The sequence below is a fragment of the Chrysochloris asiatica genome, unplaced genomic scaffold (assembly GCF_000296735.1).
Source record: "Chrysochloris asiatica unplaced genomic scaffold, ChrAsi1.0 scaffold00159, whole genome shotgun sequence".
In the NCBI taxonomy this organism is placed as follows: domain Eukaryota; kingdom Metazoa; phylum Chordata; class Mammalia; order Afrosoricida; family Chrysochloridae; genus Chrysochloris; species Chrysochloris asiatica.
Window position 1 is genome coordinate 155,637 of NW_006408677.1, and position 21,732 is coordinate 177,368.

The 21,732-nt window shown below is 40.2% G+C and overlaps 1 protein-coding gene across 1 annotated transcript in view; it reads left to right on the forward strand.

The window, feature by feature from the left end:
• GUCY2F (guanylate cyclase 2F, retinal) overlaps positions 1–21,732 on the forward strand; it is a 197,739-nt gene that overhangs the window by 75,074 nt on the left and 100,933 nt on the right. Inside the window, 2 exon segments of the mRNA XM_006878253.1 lie at positions 6,886–6,936; positions 6,938–6,980. Coding sequence (XP_006878315.1) covers positions 6,886–6,936; positions 6,938–6,980 — 94 coding nt within the window.

Genomic DNA, 21,732 nt, shown 5'->3' on the forward strand with positions numbered 1-21,732 from the left:
AGGCATCCCATCTAGTCACCAGAATGGAGGTGTGCAGACAGTGAAGAGACCTATGAACAGATGCAAAAAAAAAAAAAGAATGTCCACACCTTTATCTCTGTGGTTCTGTCAGGCATCTGTGGCTGCTGTGATCCTTCCACCGTTTGGTCTCTCCCAAGATGTTGGCTGTGGGAGCAGCTGAGCATCTTGAATTACAAAGCAATGGATTTCTTGCTTCTGATACAAATTCCCCTAGCTGTAAGCCTTCCAACCTTCTAAATATTCCTGTATATGTGGTACAGTGTTCTGGCACAATCCTCTGAGCCTGCTTGGTCTGGTATTCTGTGTTGATGGAGCTCCTCACTCCACTTCCACCCAATCCACCATCTTGTTTGTTCTCAGAGAGCATCAGTTTTACACTCATTGTTTCGTTGCAATGATTACAATCCCCTCTGTGCATCACCATTCAACAGTATTTGCTTCTATTAATTTTTTTGGGGGGTGGGCGCAAATGATGTACAAAAAACACTCAGGAATATATAATCATTCAAACAACCAAAGGGCACATTCTGCAAACCTGCCTCCTGGCCACCAGCACCTGACTGCCAGCACTCAGTCTTTCTCTTTCCATGAGTCTAGCGTCCTCAGCTGCTCTCTCTCCATGTTCTTATCTCTGCCTCCAACTCTGGGGTCACTGCTTCTCTGGCTAGGGTCCAACATTTCACTCGGGGTCTTCTCCCTTGATGGTCCTAGGGTCCTCTGTTTCTGGATTATAAGATTAACTACTTCCCCCTTTTTGTTATGGAACTGCTTCCTTTACAGTTGTGACAATTGCAGTTAGTCATGATAACAATTACTATTGAATCATAAGAATCTTATTCCCATCTCTTTTCACCAGACCTGTCTAGACAAGATGAAAATTATTCAGTAGGGACTCTATCTTCCCCCACCCCACACTCTAAACTAAACTCCCTCTTGAAAACTTGTAAGCCAGTCACTTTGTGCCTTTATTTCCCCCTCATTTTAGGTAGCCATTGGCTAAGTTGCCAGTCCCTATCTACCCTGTACACAGAAGGGATAGGATTGATATTTGATATTTAGACTCCTTCCCTCTCAGTTGATTATGAGGTACTATATCCAGAAGTACGGGTCAAGTCCATCAAATTGTACCAATTTACACTTGTTTCCTTTATCAAATATATATATATATTCCTCTAGTCAAGTTCTAAGGAGCTCTGGTAGCGTAGTGGTTACAAATCGGGCTGTGAACTGCAAGGTCAGGACTTCGAAACTACCAGCTGTTCCGTGGGAGAAAGATGAGGATTTATGCTCCCATAAAGATTTACAGCCTCAGAAACCCTGTGTAGGATCACTATGAGTTGGAATCGACTCCACGCTACATAACAACAACAAAAACAGTCAAGTTCTAATCATCAAGCTATCGATGCTAGGTCAAAAGGATACTCTGCAAGTTTGAGTGTTCTTGTGCATCTCCCCTAACTTCATATCAGCTGGATGCTTTACTCTCAGCTTTAGCCTTCCATGGCTATGTCCTTGTCCATGGGCTCATGAATCCCCAGGTCACATCACACTTCGGACCAAGCAGCCCTTCCTCTTTTCTCTCTCATCTCCAGGTCAACAGGAGTCTGTGTAACATGGTCGAACTCAGCCCATATCTTCATTGCTGCTTTTCCCCCCTCTTCCACTCACCAGTAGACCAATGTGGTCACCAGCAAGTTTACATGCCTGCTCATGTGCTCCCTCTGAATTTTAGTCTTGGAGGGGAGTTTGTCCTGAAGGGACTTGATTGCTTACCTTTATGGGTCCCTGGTGAACAACTTGCTTGTTCTTGTAGTGGCCAATCATACTGCCATTTTTGTTTTGAATTTTTCCTGCTGGTCTTTCTTTCAAGAAGTATCTTCTGTTCCTCTAGCTGTTCCAGGCCGATCTGCTTGTCCTTTGCAGTGGGAATGTCCCACTTCAGAAGATTCTGCATGGGGCTCAGTATTACACCTAAGGTCCTATACACTACAAAGGCTCTGCAAGAAGCCTATTTCACTGGGCAAGTTCTAGAACCCCTTTTAGGTATTCCAATCAGTTATAGGCTAAAGATGGGCTTACAAGCTTTCTGTAATCACATTTCCTGATATTTCTTTCTATCCCACTCAAGTGTCTATTTTACAATAGTAGGCAAGGGAAACTAATATTTATAAGACAGTCAAGTATCTTAATATTATTTCCCCTCTTCAGAGTATGTGAGGCTGTAAGTCTTAATGGGAGCAGAAAGCTTCATTTTCGCATTCGGAGTGGCTGGTGGATTCAAACTGCTGACCTTGTGATTAGAAGTTCAGCCCATAACCCATTATACTAACAGGGCTCCTTAGGACTCCTGTGTTGTTGTTAAGTTCTGTTGAGTCAGTTCTGAATCATAGTGACCCTTTAGCGGGTTTCCCAGGAGCAGCTGGTGAATTTGAACCTCCCACCTTGTGATTCAAACCAACTTTGCACTCCAGCACATTAACCTACAGCGCCACACCTGGACTCTTGTAGTGGGGATTAAATAAACTTAAGTAAGTAACTAGAATGGTACTTACTTCATAGTTGTTGTTGTTAAGTGTCGTCAAGAAGGTTCCGACCCATAGCGGCCCTGTATAGGGTTTCTGAGGAGCAGCTGGTAAGCTTGAACTGCCTAACTTGTGGTTCAAACCAAGTTTGCAGTCTAGCACATTAACCCACAGCAGCACACCAGGACTCCTATTTCATAGTAGATGCTCAATAAATGGTAAATTTCAACCTTTTCCTAGGCATACAGGACTCCTCTGGGATTCCTGGGAATCCAGGATTCTCACTTCGACACTCATGCCTTTTTCCCAAAGTGTTGAATTCTGTTTTTTGACTGTCCTTCCTTGGGAAAAAGGTATCCTACTTAATCACCAGTCCTGGTGTGGCACTTCAGGATAATGCACAGGACACCAGGTCGGTTTGAACTACAAAATCTGTGGTTCAAATCCACCAGCAGTTACTCAGAAACCCTGTAAGTGTTGCTGTGAATTAGAGCTGACTAGAAGGTACTTAATAACAATAACAATCTTCATTATTATCTTGTCTTTGTCTTACTCCATCAGGTCCCCAATAGCAGATCAATTAATTTGCAGGATAATGCACTGAACTGCAAGGTCAGTTTGAGCCACAAGGTCTGAGGTTCAAACCAACCAGCCACTCCTTGTAAACTCTATACAGGGTCACTGTGAGTTGGAAATGATCTGACAGCACTTAACAACAACAACAACAGGGAATGAAGTGGTGCCATTTTGGCAAGTTCCAAGGAAGAACATCTATAGTGACTTTGGCCAAGTCACTTAACCTTTGGGCCACCATTTTCTCATTTGTGAAATGAAGAAATTGGATTAGATGAGTTTCAATAGCCCTGCCAGCTCTAATATTCCTATGAGTTTGTAAAACTCTGGATTGAAACCATGACAGGTGTTACTCTTAGTGCTTTAATATATTGGCATTGCTGTGAAAAACCACTATCATTCAATATCTCCAGTATTAGAAACATAATAAAGTCACACATTGTATCAATTATTAAAACACATCTGATAGAGATTTTTCCTCAAGGAAGTTTTCCTTTCGACATATCACTGCTTAGAACAGAAATTTAATGTCTTCACCTTAGCTGCTGCCAAAGAATAAAGTATTTAGTTAACATCATTAAATACTTAGTAAAAATTAAATGCCATCCAATTAAAATTCTGCTCTATCCAGAGAGATTCAAGGATTAATAGGGTCTGTCTACCCAATGCCAAAACATCCCAAGGAAAGCTGACAAATGGAGTCACTCCATTGTTTATGTTGCTTGTCAATTCCCCAAATGACTGGTTTTACTGATCTTTCCTGCTGAATGGACTGGTTCTTTAGGCACTGAGTGAATCCAACTTGCAATGCTTTGGGAGGGAAGGAAAAAATGGAGTGGGTGGAGGGTTTGTTTGGAGCTTGTGGGCTAAGGGCAAAGAAGACTTGAGAAAAAAAATGATTGAAGAGGATCATGATTAGAGAGGGAAATGATTGGAGAGGAAAATGAATTTGAGACAATCAATACTTAAAGTGGTTAAAGAAAACTCAGGGATGGGCAAGAGGCACATCATTTCCTCGAGTCACTTGGTCCTGGGTTCTTCAGCTAACAAAGCACCAAAGATGCCCCCTCTTTCCTGTCTTCCTCCCTTCTCTCTGCCCTCCATGGCTGCAATCAAAAGAGCTGAGCAGCTGATGAGTTTCTGTAATAGATGATGATTACTTTGCAGAAGAGTGACTCTCTGTTCCTTCCTTTTCTGTGTGTTTTGATTGTTTAATTTTTTTTTTTTTCAGGAAGAAAAGTACAAAAACCTAACTACCCCCAAATAAAAGATTCTTTGCACTCCTTTTTCCTTACTCCTCCAAATTAGATTGCATTTCCTTTCTGTAAAGCTCTCCTGTGCTTTGTGATACTAATGACGATAATGATAATAATAAGCTCTTAGACTTTCATAATGCTTCATGCTTTTCAGAACACTTTCACATAGATTATCACATTTGATTTTCAAAACAAATCTATAAGGCAAATAATGCAAAGACTATTATCCTGCTAGATAGATGAGGACACTGAGGCGTGAAGAGGTTAAATTACTCATCCAAAATGACATGGCTAGTTAATGACAGAATTCACACTGTACCCCAGGTCTCTGGATTGAGAGTGCAGGACTAGAGTGTATTGTGCAGCAGGATTATTTTGTTTTTACTGGTGTGCTTACTTTAAGACAATTCATTACACATGTGAAACAGATAAGTTAGCGAGTGATACTTTACTTTGTCAAAAGATTCATGTGCTCTACCCAAGAATTCACTACAAGCTCTTTTAATTTTCTCTGCAGGACAGGAGCTCCCACAGTGATAAGGGGCATATTTGTTGGCAGACAATTAGAAACACATTAATTGTTTATTTACAAACCAGTGGAATCACCGAGAAAAACTGACTTGGTTACTGGTACTTAAAGCTACAGTGCTACACTGCAGACTTTTCTTTGGAGCCATTTGACAAAGCATTTTGATTCAGTGGTTGTTTTCTCCACTCTGTCTTTAATAACTTCCACAGAGTGAGTATTATGGGGTTATGGAAAAAGTCAATCCCAGTTGTAGCTGTCAGAGAGCTCCCTAAGACAAAATAGAACAAAAATACCTACATGGACTAATCTAAGGTTCCTTCCAGGTTCTCAAGTTGCCTGGTCAGTTCAACTGAGACAACTTACCTGGCTGTGTGTGAAGACATCATACATAGTCTCCTATATGTCAAATAACTGATTTGCTAAAAGTAATTACATTCCCTGCAAATTAATGAACGTGTTTGGAGAGAATCAGGTTTAAACTGTGTCTATGTAATGCTCAAACAAGAGACCAATTCAGTAAAAGAAAAAATACAATCAGTCAGCTCACTTGTTTGGAATCATGTAGACAAAGAAACCAATGGATTGAAGTTTTCCACTATTCAACCTGTTGCTTTGGCAACGCTAAATGCAACTTTTGCAAGACAACTGGTCTTGTAGACTGATTTCTGGGCCCACAGCCAGGCACCAAGGATTCTAAGTCCCAGCTCTGCCTCAGGCTAGGAGATCACACTCAATTTACTTGATTTTGTTTTTGTTTCTTTAATGTAGATTAATGATTCTTGGCCCTGTTATTGTTAGGATAAGTACTATGGCATATGAGAATGGCGTTGGGCTTTTCAAAAGAATTCAGAGGTATGCTTTTGAATGTCCTGGTGTGCCGCTGTGGGTTAATGCACTGGATTGTAAAGTCAGTTTGACCTGCAAGGTTGCCGGTTCAAACTCACCAGCTGCTCCTCGGAAACCCTATACAGGGTCACTATGGTTGGGAACTGACTCGATGGCACTTAACAACAGCAACACTTTGAGTGTGCCTGTGATGTGGGAGGAGTCCTGGTGTGGCACTGTGTGTTAATGCGCTGGGCTGCAAGGTCAGTTTGAACCACAAGGTCAGTGGTTCAAGCTCATCAGCAGCTCTTTGGAAACGCTATACAGGGTCTCTATTGGTCGGGACTGCCTCAATGGCATTTAACAACAACATGATGTGAGAGTCACCATTTTATTAGTCTGAGATACCATCCCTTTGCAGAATTCTCATTCTTCCCTATTAATACCTTTTAAGCATATTCTTGTTTTTCTCTTTTGGTGTCTGTAACTCTGCAGGTTTTAGGGATTAGCATTGCTGCCTCCCTTTGCTGTATTAAGCATAGCTATCCTCCAATTATCCTGAATATTCTTTAACCTCTATCTTAAGGAAAATCAACCCTGGGTTTGCAAAACAGAGCCCTGGTAGCACAGTGGTTAAGTGCTTGGCTGCTAAGTGAAAGGTTTGCAGTTCGAACCCACCAGCTGCTCTGCAGAAGAAAAATATCAGTTGGTTTCCATAGAGACTTAGAGTCTTGGAAACCCTATGGGGCATTTCTACTCTGTCCCACGTTGTTGTTGTTAAGTGCTGTTGAGTTGGTTCTGACTCATAGTGACCCTGCATAGGGTTTCCAAGGAGCAGCTGGTGGGTTTGAACTGCCAATCTTATGGTTTGTATCCCAGTGCTGATCCTACAGTACCACATCTGTTGTTAAGTGCCATCAAGTTGTTTCTGACCCATAGCAATCCTGTATAGGGTTGGTTAGTTTGAACCACTGACCTTGTGGTTCAAATTGACTTTGCAGTTCAATGCATTAACCCGTCACACCATACCAGGAGTCCACAGCACCACATAGGGTTGCTGAAAGTTGGAATTTCTTCAACAGTAGTGGATTTTCTTTGATTTAGGGAATATGCAAAACATCCAATCCCCTGTACCACTATGATTTTATGTTTATTTCAGGCGTTGTATTAACAAAATCCAGTTGATTAAAGGACCCAACAGAATTTTACTGTTTGGAGGATGTGACATTTGTCAATCCCTATTTTGGCAGTAAGGTAGGGAGCAGCCCTGTCTTACCATACTATTGCACTGTCCACAATCTAACACTGGATAGTGAGTACTTGACATGTGGCTAGTCTTAAGAGTAAAATATACATTGGATTTCAAAAACTTAGTATGAAATGTGAAATATTTGATCAATTTTAAATATTAGTAACACTTTGAAATTACATTTCAGATACATTGGGGTAAACATAATATCAAAACTGACTCCACCTGCTTCTTTTTATGATTTTAACATGACTACTGTTGTTACCGTTAAGGGCTGCCAAGTCGATTCTGACTCATAGCTACCATATGTACAACAGAATGAAACACTACCCAATCCTGCACCATCCTGACAATACTTCCCTTTTTAAGTCCATTGTTGTAGTCCTGTGTCAATCCATCTCCTTGAGGGTTTTCATCTTTTTTTGTTGACACTCTACTTTACCAAGCATGATATTCTTCTCCAAGGACTTCTTGTTGTTGTTAGGTGCCGTTGAGTCAGTTCTGACTCATAGAGACCCTGTGTAGGGTTTCCGAGGAACAACTGGTGGGTTTGAATTTAACTGTTGCTGCCATGGTTGTTGATTATGGATCAAAGTAAAAGGAAATACTTGACAACTTGAAACTTTTCTCCATTTACTCCGCACCCTGCCACCCCCGTGCTTCATCAGTAAGTGATGCTAGTCCTTTTAGTTTTAAGCAAGCAGGGTTGTGTTATATGCATATCACATGTTGTTAATGGGTCTTCTTCCAATGCAGATGCCATGTTCTTCTTCATATAATTCAGCTTTTTGGTTTATCTGCACAGCATACAAATTGAATAAGTATAGTGAAATGATAACCTTGATGCATACCTTTCCTGATTTCAGACCATGTTTTCCTTGTTCTGTTGCAACAACGGCCTCTTGGTCTATGTGTAGGTTTCATATGATTATGATTAAGTGTTCTGTAGTTCTCATTCTTTGTAACATTATCTATAACCTGTTATGATCCAAACAGTCAAATGCCTTTCATAGTCAATAAAATAGAGAGATACATCTTTCATTCATTCTCTGCTTTGAGGCAAGACCCATTTGATATCAATAACCATATGTTTCCTTACACATCCTATTTTGAATCTGGCTTGAATTTCTGCCAGTTCCTTATCAATGTATTGCTGCAACCACATTTGAATTAATGGCAGCCAAACTTTGTTTTACTGTGATACTAATGATGTTGTTGTTGTTAAGTGCCTTCAAGTCAGTTCCCACCCATAGCGACCCAGTGTAGGGTTTCCGAGGATCGACTGGTGAACTTGAACCACTGACCTTCTGGTTCAAACAATTTGCAGTCTGGCGCATTAACCCACAGCACCACACCAGGACTCATGATATTAATGATACTGTTTGCTAATTTTCACATTCTATTGGTTCTTCTTTCTTTGGGATGGGCACAAATCTGGATCGCGTCCAGTCAGTTGACCAGGTACCAAATTACTTTGTATTGACCCGTGAGAGTTTCTAGCACTGCTTGCATTTGTTGAAGCAGCCCAGTTGGTATTCAGTCAAATCTTGGAGACTTGTTTTTTGCTATTGCTTTTAGTATAGCTTGGATTTATTTTTTCAGTACCATCAGGTTTTGATCATACAATCCCTCCTGAAATGGTTGAACTTCTACCAATTCTTTTTGGTACAATGACTGTGTAATTCATCCATCCTTTGATGCTTACTGTATGATTCTTTACTTTGTCTATAAACTCCTTTAACATTGCAATTTGAGGTTTGAATTTTTTCTTCAAATCTATCTGCTTGAGAAATGCTAATCTAACTCCAGGTCTTTGCACATTTCATTATAATTCTTTACTTTGTCTCTGGAGGCACACTTTGAAATCTTTTGTTCAGCTCTTTTATTTCATTGTTTCTTTCAGTTGCTTTAGCTTCTCTATGTTTAAGAGCAAGTTTCAGAGTCTTTTCTGACATTCATTTTTCTTTCTTTCTTATCTTTTTAATTACCTTTTGCTTTATTTGTGTATAATGTCCTTGATGTTATCTACAGCTTGTCTGGTGTTTGGTCGTTGGTGTTCAGTGCATCTGATCTATTATTGAGATAACATTGTTGTTGGTGTTATGTGCCGTGGAGTCTGTTCCGACTCATAGCGATCCTGCACAGGGTTTCCGAGGCTGTTAATCTTTACGGGAGCAGAACGCCTCATCTTTCTCCTGCGGAGCAGCTAGTAGTTTCGAACTGCTAACCTTGCAGTTCGCATCTCAATTCGTAACCACTATGCTACCAGAGCTCCTTTTAGTGAGTTGAAATGGACTGGTACTTGCTATTTTGAATCTGACAATCATATGGTTTACTATTCTAGGAATGAAAAATTGAAGACGAATGGCTTAACATTCATCATCAAAAAGAACATTTCAAGATCTCTCTGTGATAGGATAATATCCATATGCCTACCATACTTAATAAGGAGTTCTGGTAGCGTAGAGGTTATGAAACGAGCTGTGAACTGCAAGATCAGCAGTTAGAAACTACCAGCTGTTCCGTGGGAGAAAGATGAGGCTTTCTGCTCCCGCAAAGATTTACAGCCTCGGAAACCCTGTTCAGGGTCGCTATGAGTCAGAACAGACTCCACGGCACATAATCACCACCACCACCACCACCAACATAGTTAATACAACTATTATTCAAATTTACTCACCAACCGCTAAAGCTAGTGATGATAAGATTGAATAATTCTACCAAATTCTTCAGTCTGAAACTGTTCAAACATGCAATCAAGATGTATTGATAATTACTGGTGACTGGAATGCACAGGTTGGAAACAAAGAGGAAGGATCAGTAGTTGGAAAATATGGCCTTGATGAACAAAATGATGCTACAGATTGCATGGTAGAATCTTTCAAGACCAATGACGTCTTCATTTCAAACACTTTTTAAAAAAGCTATTATTGTGACTTCCGGTTTGGGGGCATGGAAAACAGAGACAGACAGTGAAAACTCCTCTGCCAAAACCCAAAAAAAGCAGAGAAAGAGCAGTCCGCAGTAAAACTGCGGCGCTTTGGATCTTGTTTAAGGTTCCGGGTGCCAGTTTCCCATGCCCACTGAGAAGAAGTCTGCCTGTGGAAGCAAAATATGATGATTTCTGAATTGATCCAGCTGCAGCAGTCAGAGCCAGAAGTCCTCAGGCCAGAGGGTGGGGCTGCAGCCAAATGGAGGCAGCGACGCAGTGCTAGAAGCCAAGGAGCAGTGCTTCTGGAGGGAGAGGTGTGACCAATTTTTCATCTTTCACATTTCATTTTTCATATATCTCTCCTCTTCAACCCGATTGTGCCCTCATTGGACAGCCCACATGCCTTCCAGTGGGCAGGAGCACACCCCCAAAAGGGTCCAGCATTGCACCCACAGTTTTCCAATGGCACAGAGAGGAAACCTGCAGGCTGCTTCTTATAATTTTTTGACCCTGGGAACCAACCCCAAAGTTTACCTAGGTGGGACCCTTTGTACAGCAAAGGCTAGTGGACACTGTCAATCACAATTTTATTTTTGTTTTTGATCGGTGGTTTCTGTCTCTGCTTTTATGCTGTTTCTATCTTTGGTCCTTTTGGCCTCACTTTTCTCCCAGGGGTTGGAGCTTTCTCCACCTAACTTACCAAAGAAAAGATAGCAACTATGTCCATATAGCCAAGCTACAAGCATACTCTGTAATACTCCAACATCTGGAGAAGAGCCAAAACCAGCTGTTAGGCAGTACACGTGAAAAGGGGAGCCAATCTTCAGATCATATCCACCAGGAGACGCTCAGCAAACTTAACAGCAAAGCAGCATACCTTCATTTAAGCATTAAAAACTCACATAACTGTTGAAAAAGTCCAAGAAAACACAATTAGAGATCTCAACACATGTCCAAAACCAAAAAAAGTAACTGAGACAAATGAGCTGAAAGCAGACACAGACTCTCTTGTAGAAGAGCAGGCTCTGCATCTGTCTGATAAGGAATTCAGAAGAATCATTTGGAAACAAATTCAAATGCTCCAAAAAGGGGTGGAGGAAAATAAAGACGAAGTCATGTCATAATCAAGCTCTCCAAAATAAAAGACAAGAAGAGAATCCTAAAAGCAGTCAGGGAAAAGAGGAGTGTTACCTACAAACGCATCAAATCAGATTAAGCTCTGATTTCTCAGCAGACCATGCAGGCAAGAAGGCAATGGGGAGACATATATAAAACCCTAAAAGAAAGAAAGAAAGAAAACAACAACAACAACACAAAACTGCCAACCATGAATCCTCTACCCAGCAAAACTGTCAATCAAATAGCATGGTGCAATCAAAACATTCCAGGATAAACAGAAGCTAAGAGATTTTGTCAAGGCCAATGCTGTTATGAAAAACATCCTAAAGGGAGTTCTTTGTAATGAAAACCAGCAAGAATAGACAACAACCAGAGATTGACAGACGTGGCAACACCACCTGGAACTTGGTCAATGGATAGCAGAGTTCAGAACGGAACAAAATTACAGCAATGAATTCAGAGGACCTGTGAGGCCCACCAAAGATCAAAATATTAACAATGTCAAAGAAGGGAAAAATATAGGAACAGAGATCCAGGTGGTGAGGAGGTCGAGTATATTCCAGTATACAATAGACTGTCTTAAATGCATGGAAAACTTAACAGACTATAGGGTAACCCCTCAAAAAATTAATACTTCACAACTTACCATGAAAATGATGATCCAAGCAGAACAAGGAAACATTAAAACAAAGAAGAAACTGAAAAGAAATAGCATAAAAAACATGAACACAGCACAAGAAGGCATGCAGAAAAAAAGGGACAAACAGCACTACAAAAAAATAACATTATGACAGCAGTTAATCCATACCTATCGCTAATTACACTGAATGTCAATGGATGAAATGCACCAGTGAAGAGACAGAGAATGGTTGAATGGATAAGAAAACAAGACCCTTCAATATGCTGTCTACAAATGACACACCTTACACACAAATACAAAAACAGACTAAAATTACAGGATGGAAAATATATCAAGCTAACAGCAATAAAATACAAGCATGAGTGGCAATACTAATATCTGATAAAATAAACTTTAAGGCCAAAACCAGCATAAGACATAAAGAAGGACAGTATCTCATGATTAAAGGATCAATTGAGCAAGATGACATAACCATAATTAACATCTACACTCCAAATGAAAGAGCACCAAGATATATAAAGCAAACCCTACTAGAATTGAAGAAAGAAATATATAAATCTACAATTATAGTGGGGGATTTTAATAGGCCACTTTTGGAAAGGGATAGAACAACCAGAAAGAAACTCAACAAACTTACAGAGGAATTAAACAGCACAATCAACCAACTTGATCTCACAGACGTATACAGAGCATTCAACCCAACAATAGCACAATATACATTCTTTTCCAGTGCATATGGAACATTCTCCAGAATTGGCCATGTGTTAGGTCCCAAAGCAAGCCTCCATAAATTTACAAACATCAAAATGCTACAAAGCATCTTTTCAGACCACAATGCCTTAAAATTAGAAATCAACAATAAGAGGACCAAGGAAATAAAGTTTAATACATAGAGACTGAATAACACTCTGCTGAAGAGTGGCTGGGTAATAGAAAAAATTAAATGTGAATTCAGAAAGTTCCTAGAAACAAACGAGAACGAAAACATAACATACCAAAATCTTTGGGACACGGCGAAAATGGTGCTCAGAGGACTATTTATTATGGTAAATGCGCACACCCAAAAAGAAGAAAGAATAAAAATTAACACATTAACACAACATCTCCAGCAACTAGAAACAGACCAACAAAGGGAACCTACAGTTACCAAGAGAAAAGAAATAATAAAGATCAGAGCAGAAATCAATGAGATAGAAATCAGAAAAACTATAGAAAGAATCAACAGGATAAGAAACTGGTTTTTTTTGAAAGGATTAATAAAATGGACAAACCATTGGCAAACCTAACAAAAGAAAAGAGGGAGAAGACACAAATATCATGCATTAGAAACCACATGGGCGATGTCAAAATGGAGCCAAAGGAAATCAAAAGGATAATAACAGAATAACAAATTTGAAAACTTAGAAGAGATGGATACATTTTTAGAAAAACACGACCTACCTAAACTCACACAGAGTGAAGTAGAAGACTTGAACAGACCCATAACAATAGAGAAGATTGATCAGGTCATCAAAAAACTCCCAACCTAAAGAAGTCCAGGTCCAGATGACTTCATTGGTGAGTTCTACCAGACGTTCAGGGAAGAGTTGTCACCAATTCTACTCAAATTATTCCAGAATATAGAGGAGGATGGAAAACTTTCTAATACAATTTATGAAGCAAGCATAACCCTCATACCAAAACCAGAGAAGGACATCACTAAGAAAGAAAATTACAGACCAATATCCCTTATGAACATAGATACAAAAATTCTCAACAAAATCCTAGCCAACAGAATCCAGCAGCATATAAAAAAATATATATATATATCATAACCAAGTGGGATTCATATCAGGGATGCAAGGATGGTTCAACATTAGAAAAACAATCAATGTAATCCACCATATAAACAAGAAAAAAGAAAAAAACCCACATGATCATATAGAATGATGCAAAAAAGGCATTTGACAATATCCAACATTCATTCCTGATAAAAAACACTGATCAAAGTAGGAATTGAAGGGAAATTCCTCAACATAATCAAGAGCATATATACAAAACCAACAGCCTATATTACTCTCAATGGAGAGGAACTGAAAGCCTTCCCTCTGCAAACAGGAACCAGACAAGTATGCCCTTTGTCACCACTCCTATTCAATATTGTGCTGGAAGTCTTAGTCAGAACTATACAGCAAGATAAGGAAATTGAGGGCATCCGAATTAGCAAAGAGGAAATAAAACTCTCTCTATTTGCAGATGATATGATCCTATACATAGAAAACCCCAAAGACTCAGTAAAAAAGCTACTAGACCTCACTGGAGGATTCAGCAAAGTGGCAGGGTATAAGATCTACATCCAAAATCAATTGCATTCTGCTACACCAATAACAACAGTGCTGAAAAGGAAATTAGGAACACAGTATCATTTATAATAGCCACCCAAAGGATGAAATATCTAGGAATAAATGTAGCCAGAGAAGCAAAGTACCTAAAACTACAGAACACTACTACAAGAAACCAAAAGAGACCTACAAAAATGGAAGAATGTACCATTCTCCTGGATAGGAAGTCTTAACATAGTGAAAATGTCAATATTGCCCAAAGCAATTTACACATATAATGCAATCCCAATCCAGATTCCAACAACATTCTTCAAGGATATGGAAAAAACAATTATAAACTTTATATAGAAAGGAAAGAAACCCAAGATAAGCAAAGCACTGCTGAAGAAGAAGAACAGGGTGGGAAGCCTCTTACTCTCTGATTTCAAAATTTACTACACAGCCACAGTGGACAAAACAGCCTTGTACTGGTATAATGAAAAATATATTGATCAGTGGAACAGAACTGAGAATCCAGAAATTAACCCATCCACATACAGCCAACTGATTTTCAACAAAATACCTAAGTATATTATATGGGGAGGAGATGGCCTCTTCAACAGATGGTGCTAGCAGAATTGGAAAGCGATATATGAAAGACTGGAATAAGACCTTTACCTCACACCTTATACAAAAACCAACTCAGCATGGATTAAAGACCTAAATGTAAATCCCAGAATTACAAAGGCCATCAATGAAAAAAATAGGGGAAAATGTGAGAGCTCTAATACAGGGCATACACAGACTACCAAACAGTTTGAAAACTACATAAAACAAAAGTAGAAAAATTAGATAAATGGGACATACTAAAACTTAAAAACACATGTGCATCAAAAGACTTCACCAAAAGAGTAAAAAGGGAGCCCACAGAAAGGGAAAAACTCTTTTGTAATGACACATCAGACAAGGGACTCATTTCTAAAATTATAGGAACCTACAACACCTCTACAAAAAAAAGACAAATTACCCAATTTAAAAATGGGCGAAGGACATGAACAGACACTTCACCAAGGAGGAGATCTGGGCAGCCAACAAATATATGAAGATATGTTCACGATCACTAGCCATTAGAGAGATGCAAATCAAAACAACAATGAGATATCATGTCACACCAGCAATAATAGCAAAGACCAAAAAAGTAGAGGACAATAAGTGTTGGTAAGGATGTGGAGAGACTGTGACACTCCTACATTGATGGTGGGATTGAAAAATGGTCCAACCACTCTGGAAAACAATATGGAGCTTCCTCAGAAGGTTGGAAACAGAGATATCTTATGATCCAGTAATTCCTCTCCTTGGTATTTATTCACAAGATATATGAGTAGATATATGCATATTATATAATGCGAGTAGATTATGCACACTAATGTTCATAGCAGCACTATTTACAAGAGCAAAAAGATGAAGACAGCCTATGTGTCCATCAATGGAAGAATAGATAAAACAAATTTGGTACATACACGCAATGGAATAGTATGCTACCCTGAAGAATAACAAGGAAGCAGCAAGCCTTCACATAACATGGATGAATATTGAGGACATTATACTGAGTGAAATCAGTCAGTCACAAAAGGAGAAATACGGCATAGATCCATTATTGTAAAAGATTAAGAATAAGCACCCACACTAAAAGGGGGAAATTTAATCTTTTTTCTTTTAATTATTATTATTATTTTTTATTGGTGGGGAGAGAGGGAGGGAGGGGAAGGTGGAGCACAGGGTAGGGAATAGGCACAGGATAGTGGAACACAGGATATGGAATAGACACAGGATAGTTTGGAGCTGGGGGGTGAGCAAAACACTAGAAGGGGAAGTGGAAAGGAAAAATAAGGCAGATGGGATAATAGCTGGGCAGGTTTACATGGACTAAATAGGACAGAGGTAAATAACAATCTAAGCACAAATGTGGAGAGACAGGGCTCATGGATACAAAGATTGAGGCATGGCTTGAATGGGTAAAAGTGGGAAATTATGTTAAGATGCTTGGCTGTCTTTTGAATCTTGGTTTCCCTTGCCTACTATTGTAAAATAGACACTTGAAGGGTAGAGAAAGGAATAGCCAGAAACATCACCAGAGAAAGTTTGTAAGTCTGTCTTCAGCCTATAACTGTTCGGAATAATTAAAATGGGCTAGAACTTGCCCAGTGAAGGAGGCTCCCTGCAGAGCCTTTGCACTGAACTAGACCCTAGGTGGAATCCTGATCCTTATCAAAATCTTCTGAGGTGGGACATTCCCACATGAAAAGACAAGCAGACCAGTCTGGAGCAGCTAGAAGAGCAGAAGATACTTCTTGAAAGAAAGACCAGCAGAAAACAAAACAATAATAGCAGTCCAATTGACTACTACAAGAACAAGCAAGTTGTTCCCCAGGGAGCCATCAAGGCAAGTGGTCAGGTCCCCTCAAGGAAAACCCCCTTCCAAGACTGAAACTCAAATGGAATACACTAGCAGTGCTGCTGACCACGTTGGTCACCGGTAAGGGGAAGTGGAAGAAATATAGCAATGAAGTTATAAACTAAGTCTGACCATATTCAATAGACTCCTGTTGACCTGGATTGAGACCTAGTTAACCAGCAGTATGATGAGACCTGGGGACTCCTGGGCCCAGTGTCAGGGACATAGCCCCAGAGGACTAGAAAACGGGGTGTGAAGCATCCAGCTGATATAAAGTGAGGGGGGATGTATAAGAACACCCACACTTGCAAATAGCACCCATTTGACCTGGCATCAGTGGCTGGATGATCAGAACACAACTAGAGGAAGAAAGAAGAGGGGGGGAAAAGGAGTAACCCACTATAAGTGGATGAACTTGACCTATGCTTGTGGATGCAGTATGACAAAGGAGCGGACAAATCTCTACAGTGAGGATCATTCCCACCCCGTTGGTACACAGGGTCGACAGGCTACCCAAAATGGGGGGGCTACAAAGGCAAGAAATGACTGGCTTACAAGCTTTCAGTAGGGAACCTAGCTCTAGAGGATACAGGGAGAGTAGAACCTCCACTGAATTGTTTCCAACCTGTCTGGACGGGGTTGATAAAAGGTGAGGGGAAAAGGACTCCTGTGGTTCAATAGGGCATGATTGCTATCAGGTCTGACAGTGAGTGTTGGAAAGGTAAATGTAAATGTTTGGTAACAAAAGGAGGGGAGGAGCTGATTTTGTAGTCCAGGAGCGAAGTTCCCTGGAACCATCAAGGGAGATAAGCGAAGTGCGAGACCATGTCCGGAGAGGTAGTGATACTAGGGATGGAGGCAGAGGCAATGACGTGGACACAAGGAGCATCTGTGGACTCTGGACTCAGGGAGGGAGAGGGGTTGTGTGCTGGAAGCTTGGGGCCAGGAGTGTGGGGTTTACCCTTTGGGTGTTTGATGATGCATGCAGGGGATTGTGATCATTGCAATGAGAGAGTACGATAGGATGAATATAAAGATAATGTTCACCCATGTAAACTGACACATAATTCACAATAAAAAGTTTTAAAAACAGCTTTTATTGTGAATTGAGTGATAGTTTACATGGGAAACATCAGTTTTGTACTCATCCAATTGTATTTTGTTTCATTGCAATGATTACAATCCCCTCCGTGCATCATCATTCAACAATATTTGCTTCTATTCCCTTGGCTGTGTGTGTGTGTGTTTTTTTTTTTTAATGCACACAAAAACACTCGGGAATATATAATAATTTAAACAACCAAAGGACACATTCTGCAAGCCAGCCTCTTGCCCACCAGCACACAGTCTTTCTCTTTCCATGAGTCTAGAGTCCTCAGCTGCTCTATCTCTCTAGGCCATCGCCTCTGCCTCCATTTGTAGTGTTGCTGCTTCTCTGGTTAGGGTCCCACGCTTTGCTCATGCTCTTCTCTTTTGATGGTTCTAGGGTCCTCTATTCCTGGAATGTAAGAATAACTACTTCTCCCTTTATGTTACAAAGATTCTACCTTTATAGTTGAGACAATTGCAATTACTCATGATAACAATTACTATTGAATCAAAAGAATCCTATCCCCATCTCCTTTCACCAGACCCGTCTAGACACGATGAAATATATTCAGTGGGGATTCTACCTTCTCCAACATACTCTAAAAGTAAACTCCTTCTTGAAAACTTGTAAGCCAACCACTTCGTGCCTTGAGAGGCCCCCTCCTCACTTTAGGTAACCAATCCCTGTCACTCTGTATACTGAGGGGATAGACTTGATTCTTGATGTGAAGACTCCTTCCCTCATGGTTGGCATTTTGAGTTCCTACATCCTGGTAGCATAATGGTTACAAATCGGGCTGCTAACCTCAAGGTCAGCAGTTCAAAACTACCAGCTGTTCCACTGGAGAAAGATGAGGCTTTCTTCTCCCATAAAGATTTACAGCCACGGAAACCCTGTACAGGGTTGCTATGAGTCGGAACCAACTCCTCGGCACATAACCAACACCACAGCCATAAGTATAGGTCAAGGTCATCAAATTATAGCAATTTACACTTGCTGCCTTTAAGGAATTTCTTTATCTTCCTCTAATGGAGCTCCGGTCATTAAGCCATTGAAGCTAGATCAAGTGGGTACTATCTACAAGTTTGGGGGTTCTTGTGTGTCTCCTTCAACTTCATATCAGCTGAATGATTCACTCTCATCTCTAGCCCTCCTAGGCTAGGTCAATGGTCTCAAGAGTTCCCAAGTCTTCCCAAATTTTGGACCAACCAGGCCTTTCTCTTCACTCTCTCACCTCAAGGTCAACAGGAGAACGTTAAAAACCTTTTTTCAAAACAACATAAAATATGACTATACATATGGAGCTCACTAGATGGAATAAAGAGGAATCAAATTGGCTACATCTGTGGGAAGGCACAGTGGAAAAGCTCATCATCAACCCAAACCAGCCCAGGGGCAGACTATGGAAAACACCATAAATTGCTCATATGCAAGTTTAGGGTGAAGCTAAAGAAAATTAAAACAAGTCCATGTGGGCCTAAATTTGACCTTGAACATATCTCACATGAATTTAGAGATCATCTCAAGAACAGGATTAATGCATTAGATACTAATGATCAAAGATCAGAAGAGTTGTGGATGACATCAAGAACATCACATGGAAAAAATGCAAAAGGTCATTAAGAAGCCTTCCTGGGCGGAGGTCATAATGGCGGAGGCCTTGGCTTGGCATCGGCTCCGTTCTGTCAAACAGATTCATGTTCAGTTTTGCCCTTTCGAGAAGAACGCGGAGTCTACGAGGACCTTCCTCCAGGTGATGGGCAGCGAGAAGGTCCATTCCACCAACCTCAAATGTACTGTGGTGGCTTGTGAGTTGCTGTGATTCTGAAAGCTATGCCACCGGTATTTTAAATACCATCAGGGTCACCCATGGTGGACAGGTTTCAGATGAGCTTCCATATGAAGACAGACTAGGAAGAAGGAGTGACAAACTACTTCCGAATATTTAGTCACTGAAAACCTTATGAATAGCAGAGAAATTGTCAGATATAGTGCCGGAAAATGAGCCCCTAAGGTTGGAAGGTACTCAAAATGTGACTGGAGAAGAGCTGCCACCACAAAGTAGAGTTGACCGTGATGACCTGAAAGGAGAAAAGCCATGGGACCTTCATTTGCTGATGGGACACAACTCAAAATGAAGAGAAACAGCTGTAAACATCCAGTAAAAATTGGAACATGGAATGTACGAAGTATGAATGTGGGAAAATTGGAAGTTGTCAAAAGTGAAATGGAATGCATAAACATCGATATCTTAGGCATTAGTGAGCTGAAATGGACTAGTATTGACCATTTTGAATCTGATGACCACATGGTTTACTAAGCCCAAAATGTCAAATTGAAGAGGAATGGTGCGGCATCCATTGTCAAAAAGAACATATCCAGATCAGTCATGAGGTACAACACTGTCTGTGATAGGATAATATCCATGTGCCTACAGGGAAGCCCAGTTAATACCACTATTATTCAAATTTATGCACCAACCAACCAGTAAAGCCAGTGAGGATGGAATAGAGGAATTCTGCCAACTTCTTCAATTTGAAGTTGATCAAACATGCAATCAAGATGTATTGATCATTACTGGTGATTGGAATGCAAAGGTTGGGAGCAAAGAGGAAGGCTCAGTAGTTGGAAAATATGGCCTTGGCGATAGAAATGATGCTGGAGAACACACGATAGAATTCTGAAAAACCAATTATTTTTTCATTTCAAATACCTTCTTTAGACAGCATAAGAAATGACTATATACATGGACTTCACCAGATGGAATACATAGAAATCAAAGTGACTACATCTGCAGAAAGAGACGATGGAAAAGCTCCATACCATCAATCAAAATAAGGCCGGGGACAGACTGTGGAACAGACCATCAATTACTGATATGCAAATTCAAACTGAAGCTGAAGAAAATGAAAACAAGTCCATGAGAGCCACAATATGATGTTGAATATATCCCACCTGAATTTAGAGATCATCTGAAGAACAGATTTGATACTTTAAACACTAAAGAGTTGTGGGATGACATCAAGAACATCATACATGAAGAAAGCAAAAAGACATAAATAAGACAAGAAAGAAGGAAAAGGTCAAAATGATTGTCAGAAGAGACACTGAAACTTGCTTTCCAGTGTAGAGATGCTCAAGCAAGTGGAAGAAATGAGGAGGTACAAGAGATGAACAGAAAATTTCAGAGGTCAGCTCGAGAAGATAAAGCCAAATATAACAACAAAATGTGCAAAGCTCTGGAGTCAGAAAACCAAAAAGCATTTCTCAACCTGGGGGAACTGAAGAAAAAATTCAAGTCTTGACTTTCATTATTGAAAGATTCTCTGGGTAAATTATTGCATGATGCAGAAAGCATAAGGAGAAGATGGAAGGAATACACAGAGTCACTGTACCAAAAGGAAATGGTTAATGTTCAACCATTTCAAGAAGTAGCTTATGATCAAGAGCCAATGATACTGAAGGAGGAAGTCCAAGGTGCATTGAAGAAATTGGCAAAGAACAAGGCACCAGGAATTGATGGAATACAAATGGAAATCTTTCAAGAAAGTGAGGCGGCATAGGAGGCACTCACTAGTCTCTGCCAAGACTGATTGGAAGAGATCTGTATTTGTGCCCAAGAGAGGTGAGTCAACGGAATGCAGAAATTATCGGACAATCTCTTTGATATCCTATGTGGCTAAAGTTTTACTAAGGGTAATACAGAAATGACTGCAAGCATACATTGACACAGAACTTCCAGAGGTTCAAGCCGGATTCAGAAGAGGCCGTGAACGAGGGATATCATTGCTAATGTCTGATGGATCTTGGCTGAAAGCAGAGAATATCAGAAAGATGTTTACCTGTGTTTTATTGACTACACAAATGCTCTCGATTGTGTGGATTGTGACAAGCTATGGACAACATTGCGAAGTACGAGTATTCCAGAACACTTAATTGTGCTCATGAGGAATCTGTACCTGGACTAAGAGGCTGTTGTTTGAACAGAACACGGGAACACTGAATGTTTTAAAATCAAGAAAGGTGTGCGACAAGGTTGTATTCTTTCACCATACTTATTCAACCTATATGCTGAGAAAATAATCCAAGAAACTGGGTGATATGAAGAAAAACGTGGCATTAGGATTGGAGGAAGACTCATTAACAACCTGTGATATGCAGATGATACAACCTTGCTTGCTGAAAGTGAAGAGGACTTAAAATATTTACTGATGAAGATCA